Here is an 18,461-nt window from a genome sequence, read left to right as displayed (position 1 = left end):
TCACTATGATACAATTATTTTATTTATTTATTTGTTTATTCGTCTTGAATTATAAAAAAACTCCTCAGACTGCTTCTTATCTAATATTTCTTATTCTATTCTTAGAAGCTAGTTTAGACACATTTAAATCAAAAACATCACTTGCACTATTAAAGGACCGAAATCAGTTTTCCAGAGGGTTGTTAAACCATATGACGTCCTGTGACGCTGAATCATAATAAGATCGCGTTCACGCATATGCCGAGAAGGAGCGTAATACGTAACGTTTTGCAATAAATATGGACACAGCATGTCATTTTTTTAAATATCAAAAACAGACAGCCTTTGCAGATTACTCCGACGAAGCGCAAGTGTCTCCTGGCCTATAAGTTTGCAGCGACTGGAATAGTCCGGGAGGTTTACAGGGTCATTCCAAAGAAGCCGACGGAGGGCGTATCTGATGAAACATCGTTGAACCTTTTCAATCCCGAAAGCTTGTGTCGCGTGGTATGGGGACCACACACATACTACATACTCCAAGATACCAAGATAGTGCTTTGAGTGCACACCTGAAACTGCGTTTTTTGGTGTCGATTTGTTTTTGATTTGTGTTTTAATCGGTTTTAATTTCAAAGCCTACTTTTAAAGCCCTAAATGCAATATAACGGAACGGCGACGGAAACGGCAAATTTGACAGAAAATATATGGGCTTACTGTCAAATTTTCCGTTTCCGTCGCCGTTCCGTTGTATTGCGTTTGGGGCTTAACTTAAATGACCAAAAAATTTACTGTCAAAGTGTCATGTATTTGAATTAATTTCAATTTTATCATTTATTTAGTTCAAACACCCTTTATTATGTACAAGTACATGTGTAGATATCTCATAAGGTGCATGGTTTTAATTGTTAGGCAAGATGTACCAGTTGTGGCTATAGCACCAGTTGTCGCACTAGTGCTTTATATGCCAAATGACCAATCAAATCACCGCAAACCAAGCTCATATCGATAAAGCATATTCATATGACACGATAACGCCTTTGATTTCCTCCAAAACAAGCCAAGCATAATTGTAAAAATTGATTTTGCTTAATTTTTAACGTCCTTTGCACCAGTTGTGGCACTAGTGGTCCCAATTTGGCCAGTCCCATAAGAAAACAATGTGATTTGCCAAATAAGGAACCAAAATTAAGAATAGTGCCACAACTGGTGCATGCGTTCCTATTACGGATTAATCAATTTTGAGAATAATAACAAATTTTATTGTGGTTTTCACAGCTATTCTATGGGGCCCTCCTTAGCCGCGCGGTAAGATGCGCGGCTACAAAGCAAGACCATGCTGAGGGTGGCTGGGTTCGATTCCCGGTGCCGGTCTAGGCAATTTTCGGATTGAAAATTTTCTCGACTTCCTTGGGCATAAAAGTATCATCGTGTTAGCCTCATGATATACGAATCCAAAAATGGTAACCTGGCTAAGAAACCTCGCAGTTAATAACTGTGGAAGTGCTTAATGAACACTAAGCTGCGAGGCGGCTCTGTCCCAGTGTGGGGATGTAATGCCCATAAGAAGAAGAAGAAGAGCCCCCGCACAATGTATACGTTTGCGTACGTTTTAACATTTTTCCCATGTAACCCAGTTATGGTCCGATAGTAGTCATAGTTTGATTTTTTTTTAACTCTAGAACTGAGACATTGATGTTATATTGTGGTATCTTTGAGGGCACACTTATAGACAGTTGGGCTACACGGTTTTCTAATAACAAAGCCTTAATTTCAACAAAGTCTTAATCTCGATGAAAATCCGTGTTGTGCTCCACTTTGTTATTATGTTAAAAGGGACGCAAAGTACCAAAACAAGCCCCTTCGGACGGTAGTTCCTTTTAAAAGTAGACACTGTGAATTATTCAACAAGCTCATTATGTGCAATTGTATCACAACTAACATAGATTGGAAATCAAGGATTTTTTTCAACATTTTCTTGAAGTTCAATACAATATCCGTTATTATGCATTTTGGTCTCAGGTCCAGCGAAGGTACCCCCAGGGGTACATGTACCCCAGGTTGAGAACCGCTGATCTAATCTATCAGAAAATGTGTGGGAGATATGCACAGGTCAACACAGCAACTACAAATGTTCCTCTTTTTTTAGCATGAGTATCGACGAAAGAATGGCCGAAGTGAAAGGGACTGTGTTTCAATTGTCTTCGCAAGAGGCATCAGATCAGAGGATGCCTATCGGATAAATTATATTCCAAGAGCGCCAAGAAACATCATACAATGTTACACTACGAGCAGGTTTCTCCACCCGAAACTAGGCAGCAGAGTTCCAGTGGATCAGCGATTACGAAGACAGGGTCAGCAGCTATTCCTGAGGACAATGTATCAACAGCGTGTTTTGGTGTTCAGCGGCGAGTAAAACAGGTGTTGTTGATGACAGCGTTGGTGAATGTAGCATCAAGAAGTGGTAAGATCGTCAAACTACGCGCTCTTCTTGATTCGGGATTACAAGTTAACTTGTACATTCAAAGTTAATTGCCTATATGCCGGGTATTAAGCCACCCGGAGTGGAAATTAATTACTATGTCTGAAACTTGATTATGCATATGTACAACATGCGATAGATTTAGTTCGGAAAAGGTACCGAAGGGGCGGTTACCCTCCAATACCTTTTCCGAACTAAATCTATCACATGTTGTACATATGCATAATCAAGTTTCAGACATAGTAAAAGTTAACTTGGTTTCAGAAGCCGCCGTTAAGTTGCTATCTCTTCCAAAGTATCCTGCCAATAGTGCCAATGTGCCTGTTGTAGGAGTGGGCGGCATCCGATCCCAAATTCGGCATCAAGTTTTTTTTAAGATTGTCGTCCGGTTATTCCGGATTCGAATGTGATATTAACTGTTTGGTGACATCGAGGGTGACAGAAAAAATTCCATCCGTTCCAGTTCTTCTTCTTCTTCTTCTAATTGGCATTACATCCCCACCCTGGGACAGAGCCGCCTCGCAGCTTAGTGTTCATTAAGCACTTCAACAGTTATTAACTGCGAGGTTTCTAAGCCAAGTTACCATTTTTGCATTTGTTTATCATGAGGCTAACACGATGATACTTTTATGCCCAGGGAAGTCGAGAAAATTTCCAATCCGAAAATTTCCTAGACTGGCACCGGGAATCGAACCCAGCCACCCTCAGCATGCTCTTGCTTTGTAGCCGCGCGTCTTACCGCACGGCTAAGGATGACCCCGTTCCAGTTGACGCTTTTGAATGGAAATTTCCCCCTGGTATTGTTTTGGCTGATCCAAGCTTCAATGAAGCAAAGGATGTTGATCTATTGATTGGTGCGGAGCTATTTTTTGATATCCTGATATCACCGCAACTGAAACTTTCCGACGAGTTGCCACAGCTCTACGAAACTCAAATTGGTTTGGATAGGTACTGGCTAGGGCCTCGGATGAATCTCATGACGAAGTTGTCAATGTGATGTATGTTAATAATGAAGATCCGTTGCTGAAGAGTGTCCAAAGGTTTTTCGAGCAAGAGGAGCTACCAGAAAAGAAAGAGCTAACATGTGAAGAACAAAGGATCTAGGATCACTTTTGTAAAACATATCAACGAGATGGTGAGGGTGATGATGAAGGAGACACCAACCCGTTCAATATGTCCTAATAGACACAATGTCCAAGGCATCCCAAGCACTCCAACCTGGGTTATAAGTTTTATAAATTACAGCAATTTGAACCAACACTCTCCCGACCCTCTCTCTAGGTCCAGAAAACATCCAAATCTGACTATGCACGAGTCTCCCGGCGACTGTGGCCCCCATCCGATTTCCTTCACAACAACAACCTAACGTATCATTTGGTTTTTTCTTCCTTTTGTGGTTCGGACTGAGGTAGCAAACTTGCTCCCTTCCCGACCCTCCCCTCTTCCGCTGAAGGTTAATTTCTGTGTCCAGTGGAATATCAACGGTTACTGGTTACTGCTCACGCTCAACTCGCCGTGGATTATTATGGATTGTTATTGAGTTCATGGATCGCTCCCTTGCAGGGAAGTACAAATGGACCATCAAGGTGGGCTTAAATTTCCTGCATTCAGTGGCGATAGGGGTCCTTAGGGATATCCCTTTTGATGTTTTTCAGTTCCAATTATTTGAGCCCTTCTCCGAGGTGGCTACCAAGTCAGCGTGATGTTCGGTAAAGACATCAAAAGACTATCTCTCCGTCTCTATCCTCATTATGGGCAACATTAACGCACATGATCCAGCCTGGAGTGATTCCTGATCTTATCCTTTCTTTAACGACCACTCGGCCATGCCATTTACGTGACCGAAACCAGTCGGTCCATACTCCCATCTCTTAAATGGTCCACCGACCTATTCGGGAGCAATCATTGTCCAATTTCGGTCACTGTCTACGTCACGTCTCCCGAACATCACCGGAGGCCAGGATGACGCTATGATGCCGCTGATTGGAATGCATATGACCTTGAATATTTCCAAGGCCTTCAGGCCTTCGTCCTCCAACAGTTGGAAGACCTTCTTGATTTTGTGTTGAATTTCCTCGCAGGGCATCCTAATCAAAGGTTGTGAACCTTTCCGTAGGAAACCTGAGCTCTACATGTGGAGTCATCAGCTGTCCGGACAAAAAAGATTGTGAACGTTCTCGGAGTCCCCATGGACCGGAGTCTCTCGTTCCTTCCGCACTTCCGCAGAGTCAAAGTAAGTTGTCAAAACAAAAGCAATCTAGTTCAGACATTGTCTAAGTCTAATCGAACCAACAACAGGAGGCTCCGGTTAAGAATCTCGCAGGCTATCATTGATAGCCACCAATTCTACGGAACTGACCTGTATCGACCACCGTAACCTCGTCGAAACTCTGTCGCTGACTTGCAATTTCTACGTTTGAACCGCCTCAGGATTGATACTTTCAACATCAGCCTATTCTGCCTGTGGTGAGGCAGCCACCTCGTTCACCGCAGCCATCTCCGAAGAATGCAGGATCCCTCACCTCACTGGATGGGGCCGGATTATGCTCACTATGATCGGCGTCGGACTCACCCCTCCCCCTCAAAAGCGCAAGTCAGCAATTATAAATAGCTCCACAGCTTGAAACTTCCACATGGTGACAACTCCTTGGCTCATAGAAGGTCGGTGCAGTCGAGAGATTACCACAACAGTTTATTGATGAGTCCTGGGTCGTGGTTCGTGGAATTGGCATTGGGAGCAGTTTAACTGTTTCAGGCAATCACCCGGATATATGCAGCACCTCGCCGTCTGTTCAGCTCCCGTTTCGCGACTCCATCGACCAACTAGGGAACTCCCGTTCATTGGCGTTCAAAAGGTTCATAGATCAAGGTATCAAGATTTCCTTAAGGAGCATGTAGATTTAGGTCATTGTCACGAGATACGTGAGAGGACGATGCGCCTGGTCCACACCACGCTGTACTCAAACCATCAAGGACCAGCACAAAGCTTTGTGTTGTATTCGTCGGAAAGGCAAAACAGAATGGGTTATCATCACTCAACAAAGTTCTGATGGTGGGGCCCAAGATCTAGAATGACATTGAAAAAAGTGAAGGTCGATCCTAATCAGACACAATATCAAAGGATATTCTGGCGTGACCAACCAAAGGATCCGATTAAGGTGCTACAACTTGTCGACAGTGACCTACGGGACGTCTTCAGCATCATTCCTGGCGGTGAGATCCATGATTTACACATAACAACGACAGCAACTCGTCTTAGACGGTTGAACGACAGCAGTTCTAGATAAACTTTGTGAAACATTCGCCCGGTATGGTACCTTAGTTTCAGACAATTACCTTAAGAACATAAAATGAGGCGAAACCTGAATTAGTTCGAACTACTATGGATCTCTTGAAGGAAACTGAATGTGAAGTTCGGTGCAGCAATGACAAACTAAACTTGCGATTCAATAAACACCAAGGAGAATTTTGTTTAGACTTTATTTGAGTGATAGGTCATGGAGAAATGCAGCGTAAGTTTCAACTTAAAGACAAGATTTATACCGAAGACCACAATCACAACAAGAAAATATGTATCCATGGACGAATTGTAGAGCAGAACGGTGCTGTTATATATAACGTATTCCTGCATCGTGAAAAACGAGAAACGTTAATACGATAATATACAAATTAGTTGCATGACCGGTTTTATACTAAAAAAAACTCAAGAAGGACGGCACGGGACAACGAACCATGACGAAAGGAGGATTCTAAAGGAGCTTAAGGAAAAACCAGTATACTACGTAAAAGCCGATAAGGGAAACGCAGTAGTGGTAATGGATAAAGAGGACTACGACGAACAGATGACGACGAAAATCAACGGAGGACCTTATAGACATTTGAGAGTGGATCCGCTGCCAGGATTAATACGACTCACGGACAAAACAATAAAGGAGTGTAAGGCGATCATCGGAGAAGCCCGAGTAAAGACAGTAAACCCGGTTCTACCTAGGATTAAAGGACTACCAAAAATCCATAAACCCGGCAAGGAGATGCGAGAGATAGTTTCATCAGTGGGTTCCCCTACCCAAAACATAGCCAAATGGTTGGTAAAGGAGTTCCAAAGTATGCCGAAACCATTCCCCAGCAGGTCAGTCATCAACACCCAGGAGTTCGCCCAGAAGCTGTTGGAATCAGGACACATCGAAGAAGAGGACATAATGGTATCATTCGACGTAGCGGCATTGTTACCTAGCGTTCCAGTAAAAGATGCTCTGAATCTTCTAGAGGATTGGCTGCTAACACAAAGGACGGAAACAACATGGCGAGGAAAGGTGAAGATGTACCTAAATCTGGCAAGGCTATGCATGACGGAGAACTACTTCACATTTCGTGGCAACTACTACAAACAGACGAAAGGAGCACCGATGGGAAATTCGCTATCAACTGTTCATGGCGAATCTGGAGAACAACCTACAAGAACAAGGAATACTACCCCAGAAGTGGTGGAGATACGTCGACGACATTTTCAGCATCATCAACCGAAAGGATCTACCCAGGATTTTGGAAGCGATAAACAACGTGCATAAGGACATCAAATTTACCTTCGAAGAGGAAAAAGAAGGTAAACTACCTTTCTTGGATCTACTAGTCATCAGGGAAGCAAATACAACATTGAGCCTCGAAATCTACAGGAAGCCCACGAACACCATGAGAGTCATCCCATATACATCGAACCATTCGTACCAACATAAAATGGCAGCATTTCATCACATGATCCACAGGATGCAGACGACACCCCTGAGCGAAGAAGGAAAAACGAAGGAACTACAATACATCTTGGAAACAGCGAAGATCAACGGATACCAGGAGAGGACTATACGAGCGATCATCAACAAGAAGGAAAGGACCCTACGACGAAATGGACAAACAACGCTGACACCGATAGAAGAGCCACTGAAAAGAGTTTCGGTCCCATATGATAAACACATCACCAACCAGCTACGCCCTCGACTAAGGAAATTCGGCATCGATCTAGTATTCTCCAGTAGAAGCAACCAACTCAAGTCTCTATTGGGTTCAACGAAGGATAAAGTAGAAATGTTGAATAAGGCAGGCGTTTATAAGATAAGTTGTTCCCAATGTGAAAAAATCTATGTAGGCCAAACAAAAAGATCATTAGATATAAGGTTCAAGGAACATATGGCGGAAAAGAGTAAGGCGAAAAGAGAAAACGATAAGGGATTACATTACGAATTTAGATCTAAGGTAGCAGAGCATGTGTATAAGGAAAATCACCCAATTACGGCATCAAATATTAAAATCTTAAGAAATGTCTCTTCCCCATGGAAACTCGATGTAGCTGAGAGTTTGGAAATCCACCGACAGGTACAAACAGCGCTGTTGAATAAGGATCAGGGAAATGGCAGCTCTTGGCTCTTCAAGTTTCTACCTAAACAATAAAGTAATTTACTGTATAGGTAAATAAAGTATTGTAAGATTAGATTAGGTACCTAGCGTAGTATAAATAGTGTAAGTTGCGATTGTTTTCTTCAAGTCGAGTCAAGTACAAGACACTGAAGACGACCACACAGTTGTGGTCGAAATACGTATCTGCAAAGATAACGAAAATTAACTGGTGGAATTAAATGGACAGTACTTAATTCGTCTTAGACGGTTTAATACATTCCACTAAACGAGCTTAATATATTTTTCGGAAAAACTCATCTGCAAGTCTATTACTCAGATTACCGTTGCAAATACTGTTAGAAGAACATAAAGAACTTCCGTGTTATCAAGTAGATAGTGTTTAAGAAGAACACACACACAACTCATTCAGCTCCAAAAAGCATTCTACGGTCTGTTCTGCTATATTAAAGAACAAGCAAGATGTGACACACCTGAGCCTGTTTAATTTGAAGCATCATTCACTACAGCAGAACCAGACGAGTGAAATATATCTGATGACAAAGTCCAGTCCCCGTACGATTTTCTTCAAAAAGAGATGTAGCAGAAAAGGATATGCGATGTTATTTTAAACATTTCAAGAAGATTAAGTTTCTATTCATTATTACGTGTTATTACGTAGACCTCCAAAAGCATTAAAATCTAATATTAGTTCACTATTCTCAAAACTTCTTTGACTTTGAGCCTACGAAGTGAAAATTATTATTTTAGAATTTGCTTTTCAATTTCTTGGAGTACTTCCCAAGCCCCCCTTTATTTACGCCAATGTTGATCAAATTAGCTGTCTTGTGAGTAGGCCGCAGAAGCAGGTTTTGGGTTCATTTCCCCGCCTATCTCCTTAATCTATTTTGAGTTGATCATGCATTTCCTACCAAATTATTAATGTCTTCATTAGTAAGGTTTCCTGATCAAGGCTGGATTATTTTTAGTATTACTAAATGTTATTGGCCAAGGGACAGAACCTGTCCCAGTTTCCGTATGCGTTGATGAATGAGAAAAGGGCTATCAGTCCAGTACTGCACAAATTGAGGGACTCGAGGCACTATTAATGCTATGAAGTCTCCCCTTGCATTTACCTGGTAATGTTGTTCGCCTCTTGCTTGTTTACTTTCTGGTCTACTTCAGCTTGCGACGATTATTCGAGCTCCTTTTGAGCAAAGCAGGAAGTAACATCCTCCTTTCAGCGACCAACGCTCGTTCAAGCGTCTTCCAAACCGGATCCTTCGCTGCGATCTGATCAATTTAAGAACCAATAATATCTAACCCGTTCTCAACGACACTCGATAATTGAAAACAAGACCACTAATTTTTATTCCGTCATCTCTGCCCCCTCCAGTTCACGCACAGCTCCAGCCAGCACTTCCACCAACAGCCGTTCTCGACGTAAGAGCAAAATTTTGTCGCACAATTTCTCCTGAAGCACTGCACCGTACCACGCACTTTCCACTTGGCTCGCGATCACCGAATGTTGAATTCTGGTCACGCACCGCTTTGCGACCGTTTTGCGCGCTGTAACTGCGAATTACGGGGATTATTGTTCCGGGATGGATTTCACCTGGGGAGAATCTTGAGTGCAATGTCGAAATTTTAGCAGCTTGTTCTTCTTTTTATTTTGCGTTTCTTTTTTGTTTGCGCGTTTTGACAGTCAACACGTGCGGTGTAATGGCAGGGGTGCCACGATTTACACCGTAATCAAAACGTTGTTTTTTTGTTTTGTTAGGTTGTACGCAGCCACTTATTTTTTGTTTAGAAAGCAGAGATTAAACGCATGCGATTCAAAAAGAGTAAAACATCGATATTTTGATTATAGTTATTGTAATTTATTTAACAACGATTTAATAAATATTCAAGCAAAATAAAGAGTAAAGTGAAGTAAATAACCATGGGTAAGAAAAAGGACAAATCAGCAGAAGCTCAGCTAATTGAAGAAAGCGATGATCAACCCAAAGTCAAATCGAAAAAGGGTAAGCGTAGAAAGTATTTGATGTTGAAATTTTGTAGGAAAGTCGCACAATTTCAGAAAAACGTAAGTCTACATCGGATTTGGTAAACAGCAGCCCGCCGGATGATGAGCCGTCCGCTAAGCAACCCAAACTTGACAAACCTTCCGTTATCACGGCTGGCACGACGATTGATCAGGCGCTGCTCGTGAACCCGGCCCTGAAACTGAACAAGAAAACCAAACGGGCTAAAAAGCGAGAAAAACATGCCAAAAACGTGGACGATCGCAAGCAGAAAGCCATAGATCGTGAGAAGGAAGAATGCCGCCAATACTTGCTAACCTGGAACGATCAGCGGGAAAAGTGGAAGTTTCAAAAGCTGAAACAGATCTACATCCAGGAACACGTGTTCAATGAAGAGCACTTGGACGGGGACATTTGGCCGGTGGTGCTGGAGTATCTCTCGGGCATGAAGGGTTCTGGGAGGGATGGATTGGCGAAACGGGCCGAAGAAGCAATAAAGGAGCTGGACGAAAAGGTTAAGGATAGTGGCGATGATACGTTACAGGAAGGAAGCCGGTATCAGCGGGCGAGGGAACTACTTCAGTACTTGGGATAAATGCGCGGGTATTCATCAATAAAATGGTTTTATAAAGAAAGATAAATGAGAATGGTAAGTATCCGAACAAAAGCCTAAAGAGATTTTTTTAATTGCATATTGGGGATTATTACTTTCGGTCAAGGATATAAAATAATTTACTACAATTCTTATTTACTTTGATAATTTTTATAGTTCTCGAATCGTCTGATAAAAATAGTACGCACTGACAAGATAGCATCATATTCATTGCTCCCTATGGGATAATCATACAAACTAGGCTCAACAACATGGTTCTAGTATTGGCTTCAACTCCGTCTACTCCGCGGAACCCCAAAAAATGCTTGTTCCTACGGTCACTTTCACTGGAACCCAACAGTCCATCTATTTTTCATTTTTCACGACCTTCTCGACCCAGTTTCGTAGCTTGTCGGTGTCTTGCAGTCCCACCAGGCGTTGTTCGACCTTTCCGTTGCGAATGGCCAACAGAACGGGTACCGAAGCCACCTCGTAGTCAAGTGCCAGCTCTGTGTGCTCGTCAATGTCCACCTTGGCCAGCTTCACTTTGCCCTTCTGCTCGCCTACGATCGATTCGATTCGCGGTGTCAACATGCGACATGGTCCGCACCAGCTACGAAAGATATGAAAATGATCAATAAAAAAATTAAAAGGATTGTGGCCACAGTGCCTTGGCGAAAGACTTATAAGTGCTTTGAAGTTAACATAATTTCAAATTTGCAATCTAACTGCTGCTTTCGACACCTATATAGATGATCTTGCTTGAGATCGACTACCCTACGGCTTAGGAATAGAACATTTTCACTGATATTGTCAACAAATCAAAACAAAAAAATATAGTTGGAACGTTTCTATCAATAGTTTCAAATGCTCCAGCAAATTGCTGAAAAGTTTCTGAGTCGAATGATATTAAAATCTCGAAAAAATATCGTAGAATGTAAGCGTTAACAACGTTCAGTCTTAGGCATGATTTTGTGACGCTTTTCAAAAATTTAAATTTGATACCAAGTAGCTTGCCCGTAAGGCGTTGTCCAACTGCTCTCAAACAAAAAGGTAAAAGAATAATTCTTCTGCACAGTTTACAAAAAATGCCATCACATGATGATGTGGCACTTTCAAAAGCACTACGAAATTGGATATTTTTTAGCTCTTAGGTAGTCATGGGATGCCTCTTGCACCAATGTAAATTAATATTTTCAACAACAAAATTCAATCCAACCATGTAAAAAAATAAACTGAGATTTTGTTCCGAAACGAAGTCTTTAGAACATATTTTTAGATTTTAACCCATAGTCATTTTTTGAAAAACACTTCATAGGTATTTGGAGTAAGATATTTTATCACAATAAAAACATTATCGGCTCCCTGGAGAGCCATAAAAAAAGATATGCATCTACCCTGAGTGAAAATCAAATTAATTTGCATTAGTGCTGTCCAATGAGAGCTTGAAGTAGCTCGAACTTTCTCCCTGTCCTGCTCTTGCCCATTTGTTGACAAAAAAGAACGAGTAGGACGGGAATAACTTCGAGCTACTCATTGGACAGCACTATTGCGTACACTGCCCGTACCGTGTCTGACGCACTGTGTTCGGCCCCAAAACTTACGTCGCAAAAAAGTCCACGATGATGGGATCCTTGCTGTCCTTCACTTTCTCCTGAAACTCCTGCGGACTTTGGATTTTAAACACGCAGAGACGCGCAGAACCGGTGCTCAGGTAACGTTGCTGGATTCCTCCGGTGAGCAGTCTCTGGGTCGCTCCTCGGAGCACAATTAATTTGGTGACGGAGTTCATCTTTTAAGTTCGAGTATTATTGCTTGCACCAATCAGGTTGCGATCGATTGATAACACCGAAATTTTGCACGGCGGATGCTGTCACTCTAATGGCGATCTTCCGAATTAGCTGATTCGATACGTGATTGTGTTATGAAATCAGTGAACGTTTGAAAAATCACGCAAGCAGAACTGCGGGTTGAGTGAGCGGCGCGAGGTCAACACCGTCTTCTTGCCACACGAGGCTGATTAGTTAAATATATGGGAGAAGGAAGTAGGCGACGCAGTACACAAGGCATGTGGGAGTAACGAAGTAAACATGAAAAAGGATGGGAGGACGAAGGAAACCTTCAAATACAAATGTCAAAAAATACTCGGAAGTGCTGCCATATCTGTTTTCCAGGTTATCCTAAAGTTATTGTGCACATTTTAGGGGTCTGTCTCATTTGGAGAATTAAACTTAAAAGTGACAGTTCGAAAATTAGCAAATAACCCGGTGATAAGAATGGCTGGTGCTGCCCAGTAATTCCAATAAGACATCGATGCAAAATGATTCGATATCTGTCAAAAGTAATCTTGCTCTGCGAGCTGGGTTATTTGATAATTATTGAAATGTCACTTTTAAGTTTAATTTCAGTTTAATTCTCCAAATGAGACAGACCCTAAGCATTGCAAAAAAAAAACTGAAGTTTCTATTAAATCAAAATTTAGGAACGTTTGGTTTATTATTGTGCCTAGAAGGAAAAAGAGATTTTGATCTATCTGAACAGTACAAGGAAATATGTTTTAGCCGTTTTAAATCATGATCAAATACTATAACGCTAGATAAAAGTAGAGGCCTGAATATTCAGGCCTCTAGATAAAAGTTGCAAGAAGTTGTCTTGCTTATAATATATTTATTTGCTGTTTTGTGATGTTAGAACGTTAAATGTGGTTAAATAGAGCTTGCTGACGTTTAATCATCTTTCTCTTTCAAGCGCACAAAAGGAACAGGATTTGGTTTTCATCGGGAAACGTTTCCCGATGACAACAAATCCTGTTTCTTTTGTGCGCTTGAAAGAGAAATGCGATTAGATGGGGATAAAAGAGAAACATAACAGATGTCAGCAAGCTAAAGCTTAACTACAGTATTTAAAAATAATTAAACAATTTATAAATTATTAATTATTTTCCGTATAGAGCTTGCTGACGTTTAATCATTCTTCTCTTTCAAGCGCACGGGAAGGGTTGGATTTGTTTTCATCGGGAAACGCTTCGGAAGCGTTTCCCGATGAAAGCAAATTCTATCCATAAGGCTATCTGACGTTTATCATCTTTCTCTTGCACGCGCACAGGTGGGATAGGATTTGTTTTCATACGGAAACGCTTCGGAAGCGTTTCCGTATGAAAACAAACCCTATTCCGCCTGTGCGCTTGCAAGAGAAAGATGATAAACGTCAGATACTATATAGAGCTTGCTGACGTTTAGTCATCTTTCTCTTGCACGCGCACAGCAAGAATGGGTTTTGTTTTCATCGGGAAACGCTTCCGAAGCGTTTCCCGATGAAAACAAATCCTATCCTCCCCATGCGCTTGAAAGAGAAGGATGAGTAAACGTCAGCAAGCTCTATGCTGTGCGCGTACAAGAGAATGATGATCAAACGACAGCAAGCTCTATTACAGAAATTACGGAAATAATATATAGAAGCAATCAAACTGGCAGCCATGTGATGGGTTTTGGATACGTTGTTGTCTCATATTTATGGTCAAAAATAAAATTGGCTGCGTTCTTTATTGTAATCACGCTCGTTCAGCTGAACTCAAATTTGGGTCAGTTTAACTCAAAATCGGAAAAACTGGCTCAAGACAAAATTGAGTTAATGGGCTGTAACTCAATTTTGAGTCACCTTGGAAGATATTCTATTTTGAGTTACATTTACTCAATTTCATAAAATCGCATATTTATGAATTTGAGTTTGTCATTCCAGAAAAACAATGTTTTCAATATTTTTTTAATTATAATGAAGATGGTTCTGGTGATAGTTTAAAAACATTTTATTTGTTACACCGAATGATATGCACATTATTTCAATAATATAATACATATAAAGAAATTATTTCAATTTTGTTATTGGTAAGAAGCACAAGGAAGCACGTAATATCGTAGCCTGGCATGATTTTTGTCGCTTCGAAAAGCGAGTCGAAAAGTGTACCATTCCTCAGAAGCTCGCACTTTCCCATAGCCTTCAGAGCCTGAATTTCAGGCCGAGATAGAACTCCGATACAACAAGTAGCTGCAAGGAAAAGAGATAATAGTCTTTGGATCAAGTTGTTTATTTAATCACACTGAAAAGATATTAGGGGTATTCACTCGACGGCGTAGGTTACTGCGTATCTGTTTATAGAAATGTTTCATACATGATCCCAAAGGACATATTTGAAATCACCTATGAAACATTTCTATAAACAGATACGCAGCAACCTACGCCGTTGAGTGATTACCCCTATTGCATAATACACATTTGTGATATAAAATATATTCAATCAAGTTGAAAAATGGAATGAGGGACTAGCGAAGTTGAATTTTTCTCATAATCCGTACGTTAAGCTTCTCTTCGTACCTAATTAGATTAGCACACTAGTAGCGAAGTTATGTTTAAGGTTCGGTTTAATGGATTGCGAGGAAAATCGAACTGCAGTCCCCCATTCCGGGTTCCAACTTGATTGAGTATATTTATACAATACTTTCCAAACTTACCGAAAAGAAACACTCTCCAGATTGTTTTGTCTTCATTTCAATCTCTGTTCTATTTATCGTTCAACATATCTGCAAATTTAATATTTAAAGAAGAAAAGAATGGTATTTATAGGTTTATAGCGTTTAAACGAATTGTTTAACTCACGGTTTATAATTGAATATGATTTCTGACTATCTTCAGCAACCGGACTTCGCCATTATAAAGAAATTTTCACGGTGAACTCAATTTTGAGTTTCCCACTTATTTATATTTATTTGGGTAACAGTCACTCAAATTCATAAAACTCGGTTACTCAGAGTTTGACGTTTCGAAGGAAGTTATTAATTTGAGTTAGATCGACCCAAATTTGAGTTCAGCCGAACGAGCGTGATATGTGTCCACCCGCCAGGGATGCCAGATGATATTTTCAAAAGTCTTCACAGTCGTTTAAAAATGTCTTCAAATGTCTTCATTATTAAAATTATGAATATCAACGAGAAATTTCAAAATCCAATAGGTTTGTTAGTTCAATCATCTCCTTGTTTTACTGATGTGGAATAATATTTATTTTTTTTAAATTCAAATTGTTAGAATTCAAGAGAATATTCTTCAAATTTTTCCTGAGATGGTGTATGAAGAGTTTCTTCTGGATTTTCTACTGAATTTTAACACGTGGAATTCTTTTTTCAGGAAGAATTACTTGCAGGGATTCAAAATTTTCCGTGAAATACTTGAAGAAACATCCAGATAAATTTCTGGAGCAACGATCGGATAAATTCCTTATGGAGCTTTTTATTACTTATACGAAATTCTTCTGAATGGAGCTTCTCACTGCTAAAAAATCAATAATTTTCTACATATGTAATGACACATAAAACAATCAGAAATCATCCGCTATACATTTTATATGGGCTTTATAGAACATAAAATCATGCAGATACCCTTAATAAGCATGAATGCTAACAAACAACTGCATCTCTTTTTGAAAGTATATGTGGGGACTAATGGTTAAAAACCATAACATCTCACACATAAAACAGACAATGGTGAAACATATAGTTGATACTGATACGCACACTAAACAAGGACTTCGCTGTTCGGTAATTATTTTTACAGTTTTAGTTCGGTAAATCATGATTTTACTGAGATAATTGTAAAACTACTGTCAAAATTGATATTTTAACCGATGACTCAGTAAATGGAAAAAAATATTACTGTACACCGTGAAGAAATTACTGAATTTTTCGGCAATTCACTAGTTTATAGGCTGTTCGGTAATAAACTACTGGTACTGACAGTAAAACATATAACTTTACCGAACATTTCATCAATAATACTTGAAAAATTACCGGAGACAACTGTTAACAAACAATTGAAACTAAATAGAAAAGAAACAGACGCCACTTGCATTACTTTTCAATTCGCGATTTTTCTTCAGGGAGATTTTGTGAGTTCACAAATTTTAGTTTTTTTTAAATCATTTGCATGTGATGTGATAAGCATAGTGGTCTCATATCGTTTTAAACGATGCAATTCTGTTTGTGCTGGCGTTCACAAGTTATTTTGTGAAAACGAATTATTTTGTTGTTAGACTTCATGGTTCGGCTAGAATCCATTCTAGTTGTGAAGTCTACTGATGAATATAGTTTTGTTGACCGCCAGTATAACAAGAAAAGCATCGCACAAAACTTACATATGGGATCAGTCTGCTTGAACCTATAACTCAAAAGATAAATAATCAATTAAACTGATGCGATGAAGGAAAAAACTTTCAGTGATCACTAATTGGAAATGGGGCAGTTGAATATAACAAAAATATCGAAAATAAAAATGCATAATTCCAATTGATGTTTGGAGGGTAAAAAGTAACTCATGATTTCTTAAATATTACATTTTATTTTTTGTTTTCATTTTTACATTGTTTTATCTCTTCAAAAAAAATCTTTAATCTATTTACTGATCGATCCGTAAAATGAATAAAAATTTACCGAAAGAAATGTTAATGTTTTACCGACGTCCTGTAATTTTATTGACATATCCGTTACTTAGTAAAATTACTGATAACATCGTCATTTTTTTACCGAACAAACTGCAATTTTTGACAGTTCAGATTAATTTTCATTTACTGAGCGTTCGGTAATTAAAAAAATTACCGGGCTCATTACCGAACGTTCAGCTGTTTGAAAACCCGGTAAAATTTTACCGACTCCAGTGATCTGAGTTTACTGTGCGAACTATGCGCAAAACCACGAGAAGTGTCAAAAGGAAGGACAAAAATACAAGTGAACGCATGCTGAACGACGCTTCGGAAATTTGGGTTTTCTTGCAGGTAGGACTTGTTAAATATAGTTTTATACTTAATGCTTTTATACTTAATGCATTTTATGGTTCTTTGTTCAATGAATTCAGATGCTGTGCGAATGGGAACAAGCCAACAGGAGTGGAACAAGCTAAAAAATAGTGTTGTGAATTGTGATTGATAACCCGCTGAGTGAATTCGGGCCGAATGCATGTTTCCTTCTCCGGAAGGGATGTCTTCTCCCTTTGATTCGTTTTGATTTGATGGCGGAGACGGTTGTTGCAGATGTCGGTTGTTGCGGATGTTGATGGAGACAGTTGTTGCGGATGTTGGGGATAATGCTGCTGAACTGCCTGTTGGCGATGCGGACACTATAGTCTATAGAAAGAAGGTGCTGAATAAAGATCGGGAAGCTCAACAATGATGCCGAAAGTCTGCTGCTAAACACGATGAGGCAAACATTAGGGACGTTATTGGCAATTTTGTGTGCGGCAGCCGTTAGTTATGTTTTAACCATTAGATGCATTTCACAGTCGTCTCTGGATTACTGATAGTGAAAAGCGTATAGACATTGTGAAAAACGAAGATCTTCGCCACTCCGATTGCATCATGCCTCAATTGTTACTCATAATGAAGAAATAAATATAATCAAATACAAAAGTTCGTTTTATTATTTTTTCATGTTACGAATACCAATATATTTATATTGTGATTTCAAATGAATTAAGAAATGAATTTAATTAATCAAATCCATTCAATTTTATCAACAAAAAGCAATAAAGCTAATTAGTAAGCATAAATAAATTATATGTGTGCTCACTTATACATTTTCTATAAGGCTTACACATAAAATCCATTAGATGGAAGCTATTGCAAAAATCTATATCGCTCACACATAAACTTGATATGGATTTTTGGCTCAGTCTAATTACTTCTGGTAAGACGGTAAGACGCGCGGCTACAAAGCAAGACCATGCTGAGGGTGGCTGGGTTCGATACCCGGTGCCAGTCTAGGCAATTTTCGGATTGGAAATTGCCTCGACTTCCCTGGGCATAAAAGTATCATCGTGCTAGCCTCATGATATACGAATGCAAAAATGGTAACCTGGCTTAGAAACCTCGCAGTTAATAACTGTGTAAGTGCTTAATGAACACTAAGCTGCGAGGCAGCTCTGTTCCAGTGTACGGATGTAATGCAAATAAGAAGAAGAGGAA

The 18,461-nt window shown here is 39.9% G+C and overlaps 3 protein-coding genes and 1 long non-coding RNA gene across 4 annotated transcripts in view; 1 reads left to right on the top strand and 3 right to left on the bottom strand.

Moving 5' to 3' along the window:
- Positions 1 to 9,517, bottom strand: part of LOC134218503 (E3 ubiquitin-protein ligase MARCHF6) — a 28,698-nt gene extending 19,181 nt beyond the window's left edge. Inside the window, exon 1 of the mRNA XM_062697599.1 lies at positions 8,980 to 9,517. The gene's annotated coding sequence lies outside the window, so the exon portion shown is untranslated. The remainder of the gene's footprint in view (positions 1 to 8,979) is intronic.
- A 125-nt stretch (positions 9,518 to 9,642) lies between these two features.
- LOC134218506 (uncharacterized protein C7orf50 homolog) lies at positions 9,643 to 10,608 on the top strand. Its single transcript, XM_062697602.1, has 2 exons — positions 9,643 to 9,867; positions 9,924 to 10,608. Exons 1-2 carry the CDS (start codon positions 9,786 to 9,788, stop codon positions 10,460 to 10,462), a joined length of 621 nt encoding a protein of 206 aa, XP_062553586.1. The 5' UTR covers positions 9,643 to 9,785; the 3' UTR covers positions 10,463 to 10,608.
- LOC134218507 (thioredoxin, mitochondrial) lies at positions 10,609 to 12,504 on the bottom strand. Its single transcript, XM_062697603.1, has 2 exons — positions 12,064 to 12,504; positions 10,609 to 11,072 (listed from the first exon to the last, which is right to left on the bottom strand). Exons 1-2 carry the CDS (start codon positions 12,249 to 12,251, stop codon positions 10,826 to 10,828), a joined length of 435 nt encoding a protein of 144 aa, XP_062553587.1. The 5' UTR covers positions 12,252 to 12,504; the 3' UTR covers positions 10,609 to 10,825.
- A 1,745-nt stretch (positions 12,505 to 14,249) lies between these two features.
- LOC134214340 (uncharacterized) lies at positions 14,250 to 15,327 on the bottom strand. The gene is made up of 3 exons (XR_009979743.1): positions 15,113 to 15,327; positions 14,968 to 15,036; positions 14,250 to 14,503 (listed from the first exon to the last, which is right to left on the bottom strand). It is a non-coding gene; the product is annotated as an uncharacterized LOC134214340 (long non-coding RNA).
- Positions 15,328 to 18,461: the final 3,134 nt, after the last annotated feature.

Source organism: Armigeres subalbatus, chromosome 2, assembly GCF_024139115.2.
Source record: "Armigeres subalbatus isolate Guangzhou_Male chromosome 2, GZ_Asu_2, whole genome shotgun sequence".
NCBI lineage: Eukaryota > Metazoa > Arthropoda > Insecta > Diptera > Culicidae > Armigeres > Armigeres subalbatus.
Note: the sequence above shows the minus strand (reverse complement) of the source record. Positions and strands in the feature narration are given on the sequence as shown.